We start from the raw sequence: 20,856 nt of genomic DNA on the forward strand, positions 1-20,856 counted from the left end.
GTGAAATTACTGGGTCAAATGATATTTCTATTTTTAGTTTTTGAGGAACCTCCATACTGCTTTTCACAATGGTTGAACTAATTTACATTCCCACCAACAGTGTAGGAGGGTTCCCCTTTCTCCACATCCCCACCAGCATTTGTTGTTTGGATGTTGCCCATCCTAACTGGTGTGAGGTGATATCTCATTGTGGTTTTAATTTGCATTTCCCTGATGATTAGCGATGTGGAGCATCTTTTCATATGCCTGTTGGCCATCTGAATTTCTTCTTTGAGAAGTGTCTGTTCATATCAGCCCATTTTTTAATCGGGTTATTTGCTTTTGGGTGTTGAGGCATATGAGCTCTTTATATATTTTGGTTTTACCCCTTAATGGATATGTTGTTTATGAATATATTCTCCCTCAAGTAAAAGTTTTATAAATTACATTTAATTTCCAGGGATTACCACTTAAATAAATAAGCACATTTTACGTTTGTTACTAGAAACCAACCTGGAAGACATCATCTTTTGAAAGAGAAGGATGGTGGAGAATAGCATTAACAGTATGTACATTTTCATTCTTTCCTGTTCAAAATATTCCTATTTCCACTAATATTTTAATCAGTCTTACCTTTTAAGTTACGAACACTTAATTGTAAGAAAACAGTGGTTGTTCATATCTATAGGGGCCTAATTTCATATTTAAAAATTTCTTAACACTATATGAATGAGAAACTAAATTTTGAATGAATGCAGTAAAAGCTTGGAGAAGGAAAGCGACTCTAGGAAACTAGGTGCTTTATACAGGATGCAAAGCCGGAAGGGTGTTTGGGTTTCAGTTTTTATCTTACATAGATGGCATAGAGCCTGTGATGACTTTTGTTAACAAGGTTAATACGTGAAAGCAAGATGATAATATATGAAAGAAAAGAGGCATGATCCCCTTCTCAAGAGACATCATTTCTCTCTTTTCTATCCACACCCTTCAATAACAGAGGGTCCCATGGACCAGAGTTTTTCTTGGAATTGAACCAATTTTAAAGGTGGAACTGAGCTGAGTGCTCAGTGGAAAGATGGCCACAGAGCAGCAGTGACTAAACTTTCAGGTCTGGCCATCCAGCCACATTGTGGTTGTGATTTGAAGTACTAAACCTCTTATTGGATGCCCTGCCAATTCATCCTCAGTCTCATGTTATTATCCGTGAGCTTCCCACTTGAGAGCTAGAAAGAAACATGTAGTATCTGCTAAGCAGAAGTAGGATAATTTTTATTTAGTCCAGAAACAATCCTGAGTGGTCACACTAGAGGCCTGAAATGTATAGTCACACTGAATCTCAAATTTAAGTATCTCAGAAGCTACTGTTCAAAAAAGTAAAACTTCAACTATGGCCATAACTCATTTGCTATAATTTAGCAATTGTCTCAGAAAGGAAATAATCATGATTCCCTTAAAATATTGATAGAATTTTATTATACTTTAAAACAGAGAGAAATGCTACTTAGGAGTAACCCTTCCAAGAATGATGCTTTAGGAAATATTACCAGTTCACACACTGATCTGAAAAATGATGTCAATTTTCCACAGAATACTCCTATCCCTGGCACTTACCACTTGAAAACTTTTATTGAGGAATCCCTATTAAATCCAGTGGTAGCAACCTACAGTTTCAAAAATGAAGGAAGGAGAAAACCACCTCTTGTGCTAAGAAATGATCCAGTACTAAATGACGTTCCCCAGTATACGCCTCCTGACTTCTACGACTTGTTAAAGAAACAAGTGGCCACGTACTCATTTAAAGACAAACCACGACCAAGCCCCAACACACTGGTTTACAAAGATCAGGTAAAGTGCTATAGTGGGTTTTTGTGGGAAAGTGACCAAGAGTCCCTAGGGAAAATCTTTTATCTATTTAGAATGTGTCTTCCCCAGGAGAAACTGAAAATTTTTAGGATGGCTTCATTCCTAACAGATATCAACGGGCTGCCTAATTTGCAAATGTGTCCAGCAAGATTTTCCCCTGTGAGGCCTCCTAACCTAAAGGGAATGCATGGGAGACAGTTTTCCCTCTCCAGGGACTCTTGGCAGGGTTCCCTGGATTTGGGGAGCCTCTGAGGTCTTCTCTGTGACTGGGCAATGCTTGTGATCTCTTCAAACAGTTTATACAGTGTACCCTCTTCTTAAAGAGAAAACTGCCGCTGGTAAGTAGTGCCCTTATTAGAGTGTGACTATAATTCTATACCATAGAGAGGCTTTTTCAAAATGTTCTTGGAGAAATGAGCACTGTGGTACCAGGAGGGTCAGCTTCTACACTCAGCTTCACAGGTCTGTTCATAACTTTGATAATATAGAGCACTGCTGTGCTTACAGCCCTGGGCTAGGTCGGGTGGAGAAGGGTGATCCTGACTCAGAACTCTCCAAGCAGCAGCAGGAGAACAAACATGTCAAGTGCTGAGCTACACAGTGTAGCAGGAAATGCTGGGCGAGAGTTCAGTGCAGGCTGGATTGAAAGGCTGGAAGGCTCCCTGGAGTAAGCAGGACTCAAGCAGGACCTTGAATAATACATGACATGCGTGTGGTTCTTAGAAGCTCACTGTGTACTTGCACATGTATGTTTTGAGTTATTCTTCCCAAGTATTCTAAAATAGGTGGGACATGTTATCCCCACTTTACATGGGTGAGAACTGAGTTAAACAGAGACTAAGTAACTTGTTCAGTGGCACGTAGCTAAGTAGGAGAGGCAGTGCTTTTAACTGAGGGCTTCTGAGCCCAAATTCAGTGCTCTTTCCAGGCTACTGTGTGCTTATGTACCTATGACCTTGAACCAGGGCAGAGTTTGGATGGGTGGAATCCAAGGAAGGTGTTTCAAGGGAGCGGCATAGCATTGGCCAAGGCCTGTTCAAGAGACAGGGTTGTGACTTGGACTTTGTGAGTTGGGACTTTAGGCTGTAATATCTCCCATTTATAAAGAAGCCAGTCATATGGTGTCATAAATCTTCACAAGCTTATCAGAGTATTCTTGTGATAACCTGAGAATACATGTGTTGCAACTGGAGGTTGAATTAAATACGAGAGGTTGTGGTTATGAGGATGGAGACCAGAAATATTCAGCAGGATGAGCACATGCATCCAACTTTTAAACCCTTCCTCCTGCTTTGCAAATTGTAGCTTTGAAACAGGACAGAATGATAAATGTTCATTGGGTAAACTTCTGCTGTTCGCTTCAGTGGTTGAATACAAGCACTAAATTATACTTGGACTTTAATGACTTCATATCAGGTAACCATGCTGCAATATGAAATCCTTTTGGCCACCTCCAGTGCAAAGTCATCCTTCCTCATTCTCCACCACCATTTATTTTCCTTCTGTTTCCTCTCTTCTTGCTTTTTGGGGTTTTTGAGGGTAGACCAAAGCCCACTGTTTAAAGGAAAAAACATACAAGGTTGGGCAAAATTTAAAGCTTTGAAATACCGAAATAATTTGGCTTACCTGGAGGAGGTAGAACCTGAAAGCCTACTCCTCCCCCATTTCTTTCTTTTCCTTATTTCCCGAACTCCCTCAGGGGACTGAGTTCCTGAAACTGGAAGAGTTGAATGCTTTTCTGACTTTCTGTTTCAAAGGTATGTGCTAGTACATTCACAAGGGGAGAGAGATTCAGATGTAACATTGTTTACTCACCAGTAAAATTCATAGTTGTGTTTTTTTAATAGAACTCAGGAAAATAATAATTTGCCTTTAAGGTAGATACAGTATACATTATTGTTATTTATTAAGACAGAGCAACATTCTCAAGCTTCATAATTTTAATAGAATATTCACTTCCTGCCTTATTAGTGCTGCCTGTTATCTGTAAAAAAAGCTTTTACTTTTTTTTAACACCTTTATTCTGACACATGTAACTCACCTGGAGAACCAGTATCAAAGAATCTTATCAGATGTGTGTATTCAAATGTGTGTGTGCGCGTGTGCATGTGTATACTCATATGTCCAGCTCTTTCCTAGAGCATTTGAGATGGCCCTACAATTTGTACAATAATTTTTTTCTTATCAGAGAAGTAATACATTTTTACTGTAGATTATATGTAATTACAAAAGTGGGCCCAGTTCTCTTTATACACACAGCAGAATGATCTGCTTTATTCTCAGTGCTGCAGCCACACCCCTCCCCCACCCCGGGTTTCTCCTGCTCCTTTCTGGATGACTTGAGCTCCCTTTGCCCCCTGTCCCTCTTCCATTACTCCTGTCATAATTTCAGTATCATATATATGATCTTCCAAAAATCTGGCTTCTCAGTTTCTTGAACTGTCTGCTAGCTCAGCCACTTACTCCTTAGATTTTTTTTGAGACCCATCCTTTCAACCCTCTATAGTCTGAATCACGTTCATCCCACCTGGACCACCTTCTGCTAACCTTCTGCCTCACTCATTCTCACCTCCCAGTCCCAACCATTTTTCCCTCACCCCCAACCCATAATCCACTGATCCTACCACCTTTTCACTGCCCCTCAGCTTCCCGATGTTTTCTTTCCTTACAAAGCTTAAATTCCATAGTTAATTATTAGAGCGACTCTTGCACATGCCCTCAATTCCCTCACCCCTAATGGCGCATTGTACTTATTTGGCAAAGCCACAACCCTGGTTAAATCTCTCTCAGAACTTTATACCTGGATCCAATCAGCGGAATGATTGGTCTCGTGTTAAACTCTTCATCTCACATGGGCACTGAATGGACTTCCCTAGTCTGTTCCCACCCTCCTGGGTGCCTTTATCTCACATCTCCCCTCTTCCCAAAGCCCTGACACTGCCTCCTCAATCCTCATTCATGGGTCCTTTTCTCAGCCCTTTTGCTGGTTCGGCCCCCTCTCCCTGACCTCTTCCCAGGCACTCAGACCTCTTCCCCATCTACACACCCTCCCCTGGTCACCTCATTCCATTTCAAGGCTGTGAACACCATCTATTTCTTTGTGACTTCCAAATTTATATCTCCTGCCCAGACTTCTCTCTTGGACTCCAGACTTGAACATCCAGCTGCCTTTTTTACTTTTTCATTGGTATGTTTAATTCGAAGTTTCTCAACTTTGGCACTTTTGGCATTTTGGACAGAATAATTCTTTGTTGTAGGGGGCTGTTCTGTGCTTTTTAAGATGCTTACCAGCGTTCCTGGATAATTCAATGCCATTAGCAATCCCCCCATCTCAACTGTAACAATGAAAATGGTCACCGGACATTGCCAAATGTCCACCGGGCGCATAAAAAAAAAAAAAAGCGCCTGCTTGAGAACCAGTGGGTTAAGGCTTTGTGATCATGGGTGTGAACTTGGGGTGGTTGTCAGGGTCAATAGGTTTGTTCTGAACTGGCTCACTTGTGACCCCATCTCTTACTACTTCCTCTCTCTCTCTTCCTCTCCCACTGACCTCCTGGCTGCTTCTGGAACTTGCCACTACCACTTCAGGGTCTTTGTACTGGGTTTCCTTCTTCTGGAATGCCCTTATTCCAGATACCTGCACAGTTCACTCCCTCTCCTTCTTCAAGTCTTGTTCAAGTGCCACTTTCTCGATGAGCCCTGTTTAAATTGGCCACCCGGCGCTCCTGACCTTCCCTACCCTGCTCTTTTTCTTTTTTTCCTTAGCACCTATAGCCATCAATAAACTATGTAATTTACTTGCACTTTGCGTTTATTATTAGTCGTCTATCTCCTCCCATGAGAGTGAAGCTTCATAGGAACATGAATATTTACCTGTTTTGTTCACTGTTACATCTTTGCCTCTGGAATAGTGTCTGAAGTTAGTATCTGTTGAATGCATGAATGAATGAATTATTGCTCAAGTACCTGAAATCTGCCTGCGTCTTACCCAATTTGTTTCCTTGTGTGTGTGATTATCTTTGTGTGCTGCTCATTGCTCCTGAAAATTTATTTTCATGAATTCCCCAAGTCTTAAAATGAAGGTGTTTGTCTTCAGAGAAGGTTTGCTTTTGGTTCTGTGAGACTTAGGGAAACAAACAGTCTGGTACCACTTGGAGTACATACTTTGTATTTGTGGATCAGTTCAGTATGGGGATTTGGACTGGAATCCACAAAAGGGACCAGCCCGTGGTTACACTCACTCAAGGATGGGTTTCTTTCCCCTCTACCAATTCTGCTTAGTATCAGTCCCCTTACCCCTGGGGGGAGGGGGGAGGGCTTACTCTCAGAAAGTGCCCTTTAGGGGCTCCAGTTCCTGTGCGTAGGACTCCCACTAGATCACATCATTGATGGGTCCAGGCTTTGACCTGTGGATACCTCTGCAGCTCTGAGGTTCCTCAAACCCTCCCTACAGCTCTGTTCTGCTGAGTTTAGTCTGGGCTAGCAAACATCCTCTGGGCAAACCTGGCCACTCACCTCTCTGGCTTCTTGCTCTCTCTTGGTTGGGGGATTTTATAATTCCTTATGATCTTGTCAGCAATTTCATATCTTTAAAGAAAAGCATTCATTTGTTTTTAATATTTTATTCCTCACTTCTAGTAGTTTGCAGTGGGAAGATTTCACTATCAAAATAACTTCTGGTTTCAACCAGAGTTGAACTTCTGGTTGAAACCAGAAATTTTTTTAGTAATAAATTGTGAATCTTTTCCACACCTTCACGTATTTTGTACATCATTTTAAAGAGCTGCATAGTGTTCTACTGTATGGATGTATCTTAATATATTCAGCCATTTCCTGCTGCTTGTCATAGAGTGGAATTATTAGGGAACTGACATGTAGGCATGGGTGGCCAATTTAAACAGGGTTCATTGAGAAGGTGACACTTGAACAACAAAGACTTGAAGGAGAGGAAGTGAACTTGAAGAAGAGAGAGCATTCCAAAAGAAGGAAGACTGAGTACAGAGACCCAGTACAAAAGACACCCTCGAACAGCTAAGTCTTCTGTGATGCATTGCCAAAATGCCCTATAGAAAACCTGTGCTGTAATGCAACTCCACCTGTAGACTGTAACAAGTCCAGTGCCATTTAAATGCACTGTTTATGTTTCCAGCTGAAAACATGGATCAAGTGACTTAAGTGGGAAAGTGTAAAGTATAAGCTTGAAATCAACATGGTAGGGGAACTTCAGAACAGCCTCAAGTCAGATAAGTCTGTGCCAGAGTCTCCCTACAGTGAAAAGGACAGGGAAAAGATGGTGACTGTGCCCCCGTCTGTAGCCAGGGAAGGTCAGTCCATCCAAAAGAGAGCAGAGCACTACCACTGTGAAGATGCAAGGGAGTCTCAAAAAACACCTACCACCAACTGTGTGGCTTCAACACTTGCATCAAAGGGCAAAAATGAGTCATATTCTCTTATAATCCAATTGAAATAGATATTCTGGCTAAAAGATGAACAAAGAATATGAAGTAGCCATTTACCAAGAGAGAACACTAGTTACTGAAAAACTTAAAGTGATACTTGGCTTCAACTAACAATTAAATATTTACAAAGGAACAAAGCATCTTGACACATTTTTTTGCCTGTCAGATGATCAACAAGTTCAACGATTCCCACTATTGGCAAAGGGGATACAAAAAGAGATACTATTTGTATGAATACAAGTTGTTGCAAATATTTGGAAGGGTAATTTGGCAATTCCTAGCCATATTTTAAATGCATATAGCTGGCAATACTACTGTCAGGAATTTACCCTACAGATGACCTTGCAAAGGTATAGTGAGATATTTATATCAAACCTGAAGCATTGTTTATAATTTTATTTAACTAGAGTCCTAGTTATATAATGGTATCCATACAATGGCATACAATGCAACCATTAAAAATGAGGTAAATCTATGTGTTGATAAGGAAACATCTCCAGGATATATTAGTAAGTGAAAAACTCAAGGAACAGACCAATATTTATAGCATAGTTCCACTAGTATAAATTAAAACAAATTATACATGTATATATATATATATATATATATATATATATATGATGTTAAATGCATACTTTTTTTCATGAGAGATACTTAAGCAATCATTAACAGTGGTTTCCATTTGGGAAGTAGGGGTGAGGTAGGGGAAAAGAGAACTATAGTTTTTTTTCTTTCTGTAGATTTTGAATTGTTTTCAGTATGCAAGTAATATTCTTTTCAATCATCTCATTTGTAAAGAAATCAAAATTTTTCCAACTAACATTTGTTCTGTTATTTTATTTATTTTTCCTATTCACTTATTCACATCCTAGGTTGGGAACATTTCAATGAAAGTCACAATTAAAATTTTAAATTGCCTCAAACTTCTCTCCAGGTTAGTGTTAACACTGCCTTGGAAGATGAAGCTCATGTAAAAGGAAACAAATTTGGTGATTCTGCCTCCCTCACCCCCAACATGCGTTCTAGGTCAGAAGGAGGTAGACAGGCAGGAAGGGCACACCTATCAGGGAGTGAACCAAACGATCCATTTACTGTGTTCAGAGACATCCTTGAACAGCTGACTGGAAAACTGAGGTTGGGAAAATCTGGCTGGTTTATTAATCTTTGTTAGCTGTGTTTATAGCTCTGATGATGATATCCTTGAAGACATGTTAATTTGCAAAGTGCTCCATGGTGAAATAACAGCTGAAGGAATTTTCAACAGGATACTTTTTCACTGAGCAAGTTATCAACAGAGGGAAACCTGTGCCCACGAAGGGGCAGGCAAGTAATAGCTGCAGGGAACTCAAGACTTAAATGTTGGGATAACGAGCAAAATGTAAATAAGATGTGTAACAGTTTGTTGTGCATTTAAATGAAAAAAGTGGCCCTCAAAGTTGGCTCCTCTAGCAGATATTTTTTAAGCTGGACTGTCAAAGAGCAGGGCAAAGCAGTAATTGTCACATGCAACTATGTCAAGAGAGTGGCACATGCAAAAATTCTGAAAAGTGGGTGCAGAGAACTTATTTCAGGGACTGGGACCCGTTTGCAGATCTTAGTTCATTTGGCGCTGATGAAAATAACAGGGTACTGGTCAAATTAGCAACAATGTCATTGGTATCATTAGGCAGGCTTCTTTTTGGAGAAAGTCCAATGTTGTCTATTTCTCAGACCATAAAGAAGTCTGAGCAGTGAGTCAGTGATACTTCCATATGACACAGTGACTTTTCAGAGAGAAGATAAACCTGATGGAATTTCTACCAAGAAAGCCTAAAACGATTACACCTGCTGCCCTTTGGCTGCTTTCACTGAGGATCATTCTGATAGGACCTCTGAAAGAATAAGAAATCTGTTTTCTTCTCTCCTACCTATTTATGGATCTTGGTTTTCAAAATATTGTATATATACCAACAGCCCAATAAGTGGGTTTGTATTTTTTGTCTCTTATTCCAGTTTTCTGACATTGATGGTGTTGGTACAACACAAGTGAATTGAATATCCACAGTAATACCATCCTGCCATATTTTATGACTCCAAGCTATTGCAAGATTTCCTGAGTGTCTAAGCAACATGGATTGAAATATTAATTAACTAGAATCAGGTGTTTTTATGGGCACATTGTCTAGATTTTCTGAGGCTTACATTACAAATGAAGAACTGAGAAACATATGTAGGAATTAGGAAAGTGTACACACACATACACATTCTTTTTGAAATATATATATGTATTCCATTGGACCCACGGGCAATGGAGCCACCAAGATAGTTTGCAACAAGCTCAACAATGTGCAGAGGAACAGTCTCTTACATAGAGCATCTGACTTTTCAAGACTTCATGGAAAAAAGTCAGCCCTCTCTCGGCTATATTAAATAGCAAAGTTGAGCAATGCCACGTGAAGTAGGACAAATACAGAAGCTACAGGTGACAATAATCCTTTCTAGACTAATGCTTTCTAAGAATTTTTCCTTGAGTACTTTATTATAAAAATATTTTGTAATTGCTGAGTATGATGAATAAATACCTGCTTTAAGGTGGGTTTTCTTCTCGCTTTTTAATTCTTTCTTTCTCCTCCTGTGTGCTGTGTGTATGTATATATATCTGCATGAGAGAGAGAGAGAGAGAGAGAGAGAGAGAGAGAGAGAGAGAGAGAGTAACAGCAAGGAGCATAATGCATAAATATACAGTCTTAAAGTAAATAGAAAGCAGACACCAGGGTGGGCAGGTAGGGAGGGCGAGAGGGATAAAGAGGCACAAAAATTCTCAATCATAATCTAAGTTGGTCGTGGGGATGGTGGTACAGCATGGAGAATATCACCAATGATTCTGTAACATCTTCCTATGTTGACAGATGGTAACTGCACTAGTGGGGGTGAGGATTTAATAATATGGGTAACTGTTGAACCACTGTATTGTATACTTGAAACCAATATAAGACTGTATACCAACCATACTTCAATAAGAAAAAAGAGGTTAACAGGAAAAAAAAGAAAGCAAACAAGCACCCATGTAGCTGACAAAAAATCAAGAAATAGAATGTTTGGCCCCCAAGGAAGCCCTCTGCTTAAAATATACATCTGCACTTCCTTGATATAAAAAAAACCAAAAACAAAAAACACTAAAAAAATACCTATGTTGCCTTGGTGTCTGTTATGTCAAGTGAGCAATTAGCAAGGCACAGGTGCATCAGGACAATGTATATATTTCATCATAAAATTTGTATTTACTGGGGGGGTCATCAGGTGAGAAATTGGGGATCAACAGAGGTGAGGCTTAGAACCTCACCCCCCTGTTTTGAGAGAAATCTTCTGCATCCGTGGATGTTTTATTGCCCTTGTCTAGCTTGGATTAACACTTAGTCTACAGGCACACACCTGATCATCTACATTTGCCCTCTTACAGCACTAAACTATGTTTTCTACCTTTATCTTGCATCTACCTACCACTTCAGCATTTTATTAAAAAAATAATAATAATAATAATAAGGGAGAAATGTGGGATTCACATATAAATCAAGTATAAAAATCAAACGACTATTCATATTTGACCTGATTGTTTATAATGCGTGATCAAAACCAAAAGTTTCTGTGATGACTGCCCTTGCACTGTTCACCATGTAAGAACTTTTTCACTATGTAAGAATTTGTTCACCATCTAAGAACTTGTTCGTTATGCTTCAGAAGATTGGAAACCGTTGAGAATTAGGATTGGGGTGGATTAATGATTGTGCATTGAGTCCCCTATACAGAATTTTATTGTTGTTAACAACCATTTGATCAATAAATATGAGAGATGCCCTCTCAAAAAAAATTTGTATTTACTGTTATTATCACTGTATACACAAAAAGCTGCCTCTGCAATCAAAATTGTGCATTAATACGTGAAAGACAGGTGTTGGGTGAAATATAACAGCTGAACTTCCATGTAGCTGATAATGCCAGGGTATGGATGCCTCATTTTCAGTAAAAGTAGCACTGTATTTTTAAATCTGATTTTAAAATAACAGGCAGGGGAAGACTGTTCACTTCAGAAAGGATTCTTCGTAGGATTTTGTAATACAACTCCTCCCTGCCAGCTCCTTCAACATAGCAAGTTCTGGAGGTCTGCTCAATTTTCCCCGACTTCTTTCTCCATCCCTCTCACTCTCCCTTCCATCACATATGCCACTCTCTATGCTCACCAGTTCCTGACACTCCATTACCTCGTGTACCTTGACACTAATATCCACAGATGCATGTAGTCTGCGACCAGTTTGAGGGCGGGGTTTCCTCTGCCACATTCCTCTGAGTGAGTCCCGCCTTCCTTAAGACTACACTCAGTTCACACTGTCTTTACCATCTTTAGATCATTGAATTGGGTTTATTTATTTTAAATTTCCCCCCAGCTTTGTTGAGGTATAACAAACAAATAAACTCGTATATGTTTGAGGTGTACAACATGATGATTTGATATATGTATACATTATGAAATGATTACCACCATCGAGGTAATTAATACATCCATCACCTCAGTTACCATTGTGTGTGTGTGTGTGTGTGTGTGTGTGTGTGTGTGTGTGTGTGTGTGTGTGGTGAGACCACATAAGAACTACTCTGAAGTTTTCAAGTATACAACAGAGTATTATTACTATAGTCACCATGCTGTACATTACATCCCCAGAATTTTTTTATTGTATATTGCAAGTTTGTACCCTTTGATCTCCCTATTTCCCCCAGCGCCTGGCAACTACCATTCTACGCTGTTTCTTTGAGTACAGCCTTTTTAGATTCCACGTATAAGTGATGTAAAGCAGCATTTGTCTTTCTTTCTCTAACATTCTTCACTTAACATAATGCCTCCAGGTTGTTACAAATGGCAAGATTTCCTTTTTTATGGCTGAATAATATTCCTGCGTGTGTGTGTGTGTGTGTGTGTTGCATGTGTGTGATTGTATTCATTATCCTTGTATTCATTATTCTTTCATCCTTTTACACTGTGGCCATAGCTTGGCTACTGTGAATAATGCTGTAATGAATATGGGAGTGCAAATATTTCTTCCAGATACTGATTTTGTTTCCTTCAGACATATAATTAGAAGTGGGGTTGCTAGATCATATAGTAGTTGTAATTTTAATTTCTGAGTAACCTCCATACTGTTTTCCACAGTGGTTGTACCATGTTACCCACCAACAATGCACAAGAGTTCCCTTTTCTCTACATCCTCACCAACACTTGTTATCTTTTGTCTTTTGATAATAGCCCTCCTAACAGGTGTGCAGTGAGCTCTCATTGTGGTTTTTATTTTGCATTTCCCTAATGATTAGTGATGTTGAACATGTTTTCATGTACCTGTGGGCCATTTGTACGTCCTCTTTGGGAAAATGTCTGTATCAGGTCTTTTGCCCATTTTTTTAAGCAGCTTGGTTTGTTTGTTTGTTTTTTTTGACTATTGAATTGTATAAATTCCTTATATATTTTGGATAACACCTTATCATATATATGTTTTGCAAATACTTTCTTCCATTCCTTAGGTTACCTTTTCATTTTGTTGGTTGTCTCCTTGCTGTGCGGAAGTTTTTTAGTTTGATGTCATCCCACTTGTTTATTTTTGCTTTTTTTGCCTGTGCTTTTGGTGTCATATTTTTAAAAAAATCATTTTCAAGACCAAGGAGCTTTTCCCTACATTTTCTTCCAGGAGTCTCATGGTTTCAGGTAGCACATTTAAGTACTCAATCCATTTCAAGTTAATTTTTGTGAGTGGTTTAAGGTATCTCAGGTATACTGTTTTTCTAGTTTCATTCTTTTGCATGTGGATATCCAGTTTCCCCAATATTGTCTATTGAAGAGACTATCCTTTCCCTGTTGTGTATTCTTGATGCCCTTGTCAAAGGTTAATTGAGTATATATGGGTGGTTTTATTTCTGGGCTCTCTATTTTGTTGCATTGGTGTATGTGTCTGTTTTTATGCTAGACCTATACCATTTTGGTTATTGTAGCTTTGTAATACAGTTTGAAATCAGGAAGTATGATGCCTCCAACTCTGTTTTTCTTTTTCAAGATTGCTTTGACTATTTGGGGTCTTTTGTGGTTCCAGATCTATTTTAGGATTGTTTTTTCCATATCAGTAAAAAATGCAATTGAAATTTGGTAGGGATTGTATTGAATCTTACAGTTTTCAGTATATAGATCTTTTACTTCCTTCATTGAAGTTATTCCTAAGTACTCTGTTGTTCTTGATGCTAATGTGACATTTTTTCTTAATTTCTTTTTCAGATAGTTCATTGTTAGTGTAAGGAAACTCAACTGATTTTGTGTGTTGTTTTTGTGTCCTGCACTTTATGAAATTTGTTTATTAGTTCAGATAGTTTCTTGGTGGAGTTGTTGGGGTTTTTTACATATAAGATCCTATCATCTGCAAACAGGGACAATTTTACGCTTTCTTTGCAATTTGGATACCTTTTATTTCTTTTTCTTGCCTAATTACTCTGGCTGGGACTTCCAGTACTATGTTGAACAGGCATAGAGAGAGTGGGCACTTTTGTCTTTTCCTGATCTTAGAGGAAAAGCTTTTAGCTTTTCACCATTGAGTATGTGATGTTAGCTGTGGGTCACCTAGTTAGTTTATTTATGTTCATGCCTTCTTACTTCTGCTGGTCAGGGACCATCTCTCTCTTACCATTGTATTCCCCCCACACACCTAGCACAGTTCTTTATCCACAGAGCAGGCTCACTAAATGATGTTCAGATTTATTTGTTGAATCTAGTACATTTAAAATATGAGCAATTGTATAGAATTTTTCTACACATCATCTCAGGCATACTATCATGAAATTCACTATGAAAAGTGATTATCTGCTGAATGTTTTGAAAATCTCCTTTGGAAAATGTACCTTTTTCACTATTAAAATAGAGAATAAATTATGTAATGTTGTATGGCCATAAAATAGAAGATTATTTATGAATGACTGATGATAAAATAATGTGAGTTTAAGACCTGCATTAATCTATTATTGTTGTCCTTGTCCATTCTGTACAGTCACTTAAACTTTCACCAGGGCAATACGACCTACTCCCTGCTCCAGTTCCCAAGTACACTTCCAGGTAATCATATTATTCAATTTCTTTTAGTAATTTACTCATGCCTTTCTATTTATATACTTAACCAATACTGATGACTTTTAAACCTCATTTATGCCCATCATATCCCGATTAGCATTTAAAATATTTAATGAGAGGGGGGGAGTAAGTTAAAGATCCTCACATTAAAAAATAGATGCACAAAATCATATGTTTTTTTTCAAATATAGGAGCTTCATATTTCGTTCTACAGTTCAAAGATTTCCAACAGGCTACTTCATTCCTGTAAGTATATTGTAGACAATTAACTCCTGATGAACTTAATGTTTAAAATATGCAATGATTCCTTTTGACATCAAGACGAACATTTTGCTCATGATTAAGTAGATAAGCAATGAGTGATTAATGTAACTTATTTAAGATGGGCTTAAAATGTATCTGAAGATACACTAGGGATTTCAATGTAAGTAACCCATTTGTGTCAAGTTATAGAAGAAAAATAAAGCTTCTTTTCCTTTTTAAAGGTCTTGACTCATATCCTCTTTTCAGGGAGGTCATCCCTAGTCACCTGTTCAGAATTTCCTGTCTCCCCTACCTCGACTTATTTTTCTCTGTAGTGCTCATCACTGTCTGACACACTAAATTTAAAATTTTACTGATCCTGTTTTTGTCTGTCTCCTCCACTAGAATGTAAGCTTCATGAAGGCAGGGATTTTTGTCTGTTTTTGGCCTCTATAATTATCACCTAGAAAAATGGCTGACACACACTATTTATTGAATGAATGAATGAATTAAATCAGCAGAGATAGTCAATAATAGATCATTGTATTAACAACAAAATGGAAAAGTATCTCTAGTTTCTTTCCTTTTAAAAATGTGAAAATGCTTTCCTGTTTGTGAAAGTTTCCGAGTACAAGTGAAAATGAACTCTTGTAAATAAGTAACTATCAGTGGATGCCAAAAGATAAATAATTATGTAAATATTTGAATGATTGGAAAACTATGAAATTATTTTGGGGTGGTTTGATGGACTATAGCTATTTATTTGTAACTAGAAACTCAGGGGGAAGAAAAAGATGCACATCAAACATCATCTGAGAGAGGAATTGAGGTAACAAAACAGAGCTCAGAGACAAACCTTGGTATATATAAAATTTCTATATTTGATGAAGGTGGTGTGACAAATTATAGGGAAAGGAAGAGACCTTATGTGCTAGACAATTGATTAAGTAATTTGAAAAAATTAAATTAGGTTCTCCATAGTACATATTAAAATAAATTCCATATTGACTAAATAATTAAATACTTATGAAAAGATAAAACCAGGAGAAAATATATTAGCTCATATCTAATTGTAGGATAAAGCAGATTTTCTGAGCTAATAGCAATGGATGAATTGCAAAAGAAAGGAGAGATATTAGATTTGATATATAACATTAAACATTTTTAGTATGTCAGAAAGCAAACTATAAACGGTGTTAATAGGCAAATGCAAATTAGGAAAAACAGTTTCAACATACATGGCACATAAAATGGTCATTCAAGATGTATCCACATTCTAACCTTCAGAACCTGTGAGCATTACTTTATGGCAGAACCTTTCCAGATGTGATGAAGTTAAGGCTCTTGAGATTGGGAGATTATCCTGGACTAACAGGGCAGGCCCTAGATATAATCAGAAATGTGCTTATAAGAGGGCAATTCGAGATGGGAGGCGAGGTCATGTGACCATGGTGAGGAGACTGGAGTGATGTGGCCGCTAGCAAGGGCTGGAAGGATTAAAGAACAGATTCTTCCCTAGTGTCTGCAGAGAGCGAACGGCCCTGCCAACATCTTGTTTTTAGCCCAGTGAAACTGATTTCAGACTTCTGGCCTCCAAAACTATGAGCGAATGAAAGTCTGTTGTTTTAAGCCACCAAATTTATGGTAATTTGTTAGGAAAGTACCTAACATTAGGAAATGAACATAGGTGGAGATTATCTCCACGTGGATTCCACAGTGGGTTGATGGGATGAGGACCTGGCTTTTCCTTTGTGTAGCCCATAAATGTTTATCTGTGTAGGTCTTTTCTCTCAGACATGTCGGTCACTTCAAAATAACCCCTCAGCCTCTGGTCTGGGGGTATAAGCCAGTGTTCTGGGAGCTGACTTGGAGAGGGGCCGGGAGACTCCCCACTTGGGGTGTGAAAGTTCACTTAATTTCTGTTTATAGTAAAGGCCCCTGTCCTCCCAGTTCCTGGGACTCCTGAGTCCAGATCTCAGGCACAGTCTCCCCAGAAACAGAAGCCCTATCTCCTAGAGGGAGGTGGGTAGGGTGGCTACCTGACTGGTGCCGGTGAGGTGGGTAGGCACCTGGCAAGAAGACAGTCAGCCTGCTCTCCTGCTTCCAGCCCCAAACTTACCCCCGCCTCACAGTGCCTGGTGCCTGAAATTTCTGATGTTGCCTGGCTTCTGTGGAGCAGCTCAGCCTGCTCCTCTGTGGCAGGTCCTCTCTGGGCACTTCAGCATCAGCTTTCTTTACCCTGCCATGTCGGGTACCTTTCCTCCAAACTGCATCGCATCTTCCAAAAGATGTTGGCTGTTGTGCCTTCTCTTGGCCCTCTGCGTGTGTGTACATACACAGGTGTGTGTGTGGTGAGTGGGGGAGATAGTTATGCCTTTTTTATTTGATGGGGATGGAGGTAAATGTGTACAAGTGGCTTTGGCAGCAAGCAATCATGACACCAGTTTTTCCCCCTCTCGGTTATATTATATTTACTTTGAAATATATGTTTCAAACAAATACAGTGAGTTAATAGCAATTTGTTTTCTAATAGTAAGGAGACTCCATTAAAAATAATTTGCTCTTAGTTCAGTTAGGTGTCCTGCAGGTCATGCAGCCTGGTATGGGAAATAGCACAGGGCAGTTGATTCTGACAACCTTTGCCTTTGTTCTATTGCTTTTATGGAGGAGAAGATTTTTGGAGATCCTTATTCTGCCCTTTTCATTGGTGTCACCTCATCCATTCCATTTTATAAATAAAAGTAATTCACTGATTTAGAACATCCTGTCCTTCAACAAAGTGAAAAGAATACATCCATGGAAAATGTTCCAAGGCAAAGAAATAGCCAAGGGCTGTGATGTCTGTCCGAAACATGCATTCCCAGAGTAGACAAAGGGTTTGGTTTAGATCCACACACTTGTGAACTGCAAAGAGCGAACTCCTTTGATTCCAACAGTGGGAGATGGTGGTGTGCAATGTGAGTATGCAAAGCGGTGATGTCTGCTAGGAGAATGTTATCTCTAACCCCCTTGTGATAAATGCACTACTCTGTGGGCCGTTGTAATATGCCATTCAGCCTATGTGAGAAACTCACTTGATTGATAGTATCATTCAGTTTAATTGTTCTAGAAATTAACACCATAGTAACAGAACTGTTAAGAAACTTTATAGATCACCTATCTGATAGGGTTGGCTCTGAGGATGATGAGACCAGCATGCATTGACTGTTGTCTGATGTCAGGCCCAGTGCTTGGTGACTGTCATACCCTGTGTCATTTAATCCTCATAGCAGCTTGCTGTGGCAGTATTTATCATCTCTATTTGATAGGTCAGGAAATGGAAGTTAGTTGCCTGTCACACAGTTATTCAAAACTGGAGCCAGGACTTAGTCTCAGTCTATAGCGACCTCAAAACCTGAGCTCTAAGCTGTGCTGCCTAGTGAATGAGCATGATCAAGTTACTTGTTCATGTCATCGAATGTTTAGAGCTGATCTCAGGTCAAATGCAAGTGGCTGACGTTGTGTTGTTTCTGGTGTCATACCACCCCACTGATGACTGAGGCTTGTTCTTGGGGCCAGGTGGGCCTGCTTGATCCCCTCTGCAGTAGGATGCATTCAGATACAGCAAGGTCCACTTGCTGGCCTGCTTGTTAGGCCCTGAACACCTAAGATCCTTATGATGGATGGATGCAGCTTAGGCTCTAGCTGTGAGCCTGGCTACACTAGATTTCCTCAACTGGCCCCCGAGACACCTTTAGCATATTAGAACATCTAGTCTTTTCTCAAATCCTCTTTGTAATAATCTGGACTCAACTTAGTCTAGCTGACTTCAACAGAAGTTCATCTATTCTACAAATCTTTTTTGTGTGGCTGTGTGCATAGGCCCTGTGCCAGGTAGGCACTGCTGAGCATTCAAAGGCAAATGAGATGTTTGTCAGTGTTCCCCCTACCCTGTTAAACAGCAGGGACACTCTGAAGTCAGTAACACAACCAATGTGTACACATACGAGCACACACAAACTTCCACAGATTAAACGAGAGTCTAGGATTCACAATGTGTGTGTCTGACTTGGGTGGGACCAGATGGCTTAGCATGCACAACTTGGAATACAGCACCCCAAATTAGACACTGATGACTCATATTTCATATTGTCTGTTGATAGACACACATGTACCTTCTTCCTGTCACCAGCCTCCTCCAAACGCTCTGATACATTTACTTGTAAGCTTCGCAGCAACTGCTGACTCCAGGGGGAGGGAGGAGATAAAGACAAGAGTGAAGACAAGGCTTGTGAGGAGAGGGACACCAATACCTATGCCTTCAGAGCCCAGGTCTAAGCAAATAAACCAAATAGCCAGCTGTCCTCTCTGCTTATGGATCCAGAGGCTTTCCACAGACCTTGTTATTTGAGGGGCCCAGACAGAGATTTGTATCTGCACCTTCTCCACTCACTACAGCAATGCCTGAAACTCCACAGTAGGGATTGTGTATGAGAGGCTAAGATCTGAGGCATAAGACATGCATCACACTTGATTTAAAGCCTCTGGATCAGGCCCTGGTCCCGTCCTCTGCCTGCCGCAGCTGATCAGGCCGGCCTGGGTGCTCCCCAGGTGCTGGGGACAGGCTCAACAGGAGGCAGGTCTGGGTGGGAGTCCCAGCTGTGCTGTTAAGTACTAGGTTACCCTTCCTTTGTCAAGCCCTGTGTATGAAAGGGGGAACACCTGTGTTTTGGGGTGTTGTGAGGTTTTAAGTGTGTCACATGTCTGTAGCTACACTGGCTGTTTATCTCTTGAGGGTATTTCTCCTTTTCCCATGTCTTCTTTTAAAGGCAAAAGCTTCTAGAAGAAGAAATGCATTGGTCCAATTCATACTAAAGTATTAGTGACTTACCAGATTTTCTTCCCTCCCCCACCATCCTCCAGGAATATAGCTGAGACAAGTATTAGAACATCTGGGATAAAGCAAAGGAGCTAAAAAGAGGGAGAAATGTGAGCAGGGGTCCCAGTTTTTAGGTATTTGTATTAACTGTTCATTCTATGTACAAAACATGTGCTACACTTTTAGACATTCGCCTCAAGGTAATTCCATAAAAGCATCTACAAAATAAGGAGAAATAAAATTCACATAGAGTTGTGGGAATTTTCAGACATTTTCCTTATGAAATAGATGCCTGTTGATGCCTCTGAGATGATCCAATTTTGACATAAATGTGAAATAGCATAGTTTCAGAGAATCTATAAGACTGAATGAATGTTAAATAGAGGGAGTTCCTGTTTATGTGTGATAAACTGATATTGTGCAATTTGAATATCCTTGCTTTATGCAATTATGGTCATAATCACTATTTGAATGTAAAGTTTATATTTTTCTTTTTTCTTTTTCTTGTGATGAGGATTTTTTTTTTGGTATCATTAATCTACGATTACATGAAGGACATTTTGTTTACTAGGCTCCCCCCTTTCCCGTTCAGTATATTTTTCTATTCTAAAAGTAATACATGATTTCCTGTATTGGCAGGAAATATGGCCAATTGGCCACACCCATCATTCTCCTCTCACTCTCCAATCCACATAAAATAGTAATATAAGTCAACCCATATGGATTAAGAGAAAAGGAGGGAAATATCGGTAGATAAGACATTTCAACAATTTTTGGATAATTGAAAGTAGGCTAAAAAAAGTAGTAGGGGAACAGGTGCAGTAGAGCTGGGAGGGAACCTGTTTGTCCTGCAGAACTGCAGGGAGGCTCACAATTAGGAGGGAAGGAAAGGTGAGAAATAGGACTTGGCACCAGGGAATGAATTGAAACAGTGCAGACAGAGTATTTTAGGTCTGGAGCCCCCCTTTCCTTTCCTTATGTGGAATGCTGACCTTCAGACATTTGCCCCTCAGGCAAAAGTCTAGTGGAATATGCCTTCTGGGAAAACTGCATGAGCCCAGAGGAAAAAGAACCACATCCTGACATTTAGGGAATCCCAGGAAAAAGACTGGCTCACATTCAAGTTGCTGGAAACATAGCCCTGCTCCATACCCATGGTTCCACCAGGCAAGTGAGGAAAGACTCTGACATGAATAAGAGATGGAGACAGACTGATAGAAGGATGGAAACCTGGTGTAAAATAGAATGCAGGGGACATAGGGGGAGTATTTAAAAAAAATCTAGTTAATATCCACAGAGAGAGGATTAAAGGAAGATTATTT

At 39.5% G+C, this 20,856-nt stretch overlaps 1 protein-coding gene across 1 annotated transcript in view; it reads left to right on the top strand.

Annotated features, from left to right (window-relative positions):
• Positions 1-20,856, top strand: part of STPG4 (sperm-tail PG-rich repeat containing 4) — a 37,270-nt gene that overhangs the window by 2,775 nt on the left and 13,639 nt on the right. The window contains exons 2-5 of the mRNA XM_037024420.2: positions 485-544; positions 1,567-1,824; positions 14,354-14,418; positions 14,625-14,679. Coding sequence (XP_036880315.2) covers positions 485-544; positions 1,567-1,824; positions 14,354-14,418; positions 14,625-14,679 — 438 coding nt within the window. The remainder of the gene's footprint in view (positions 1-484; positions 545-1,566; positions 1,825-14,353; positions 14,419-14,624; positions 14,680-20,856) is intronic.

Source organism: Manis javanica, chromosome 1, assembly GCF_040802235.1.
Source record: "Manis javanica isolate MJ-LG chromosome 1, MJ_LKY, whole genome shotgun sequence".
Classification (NCBI taxonomy): domain Eukaryota; kingdom Metazoa; phylum Chordata; class Mammalia; order Pholidota; family Manidae; genus Manis; species Manis javanica.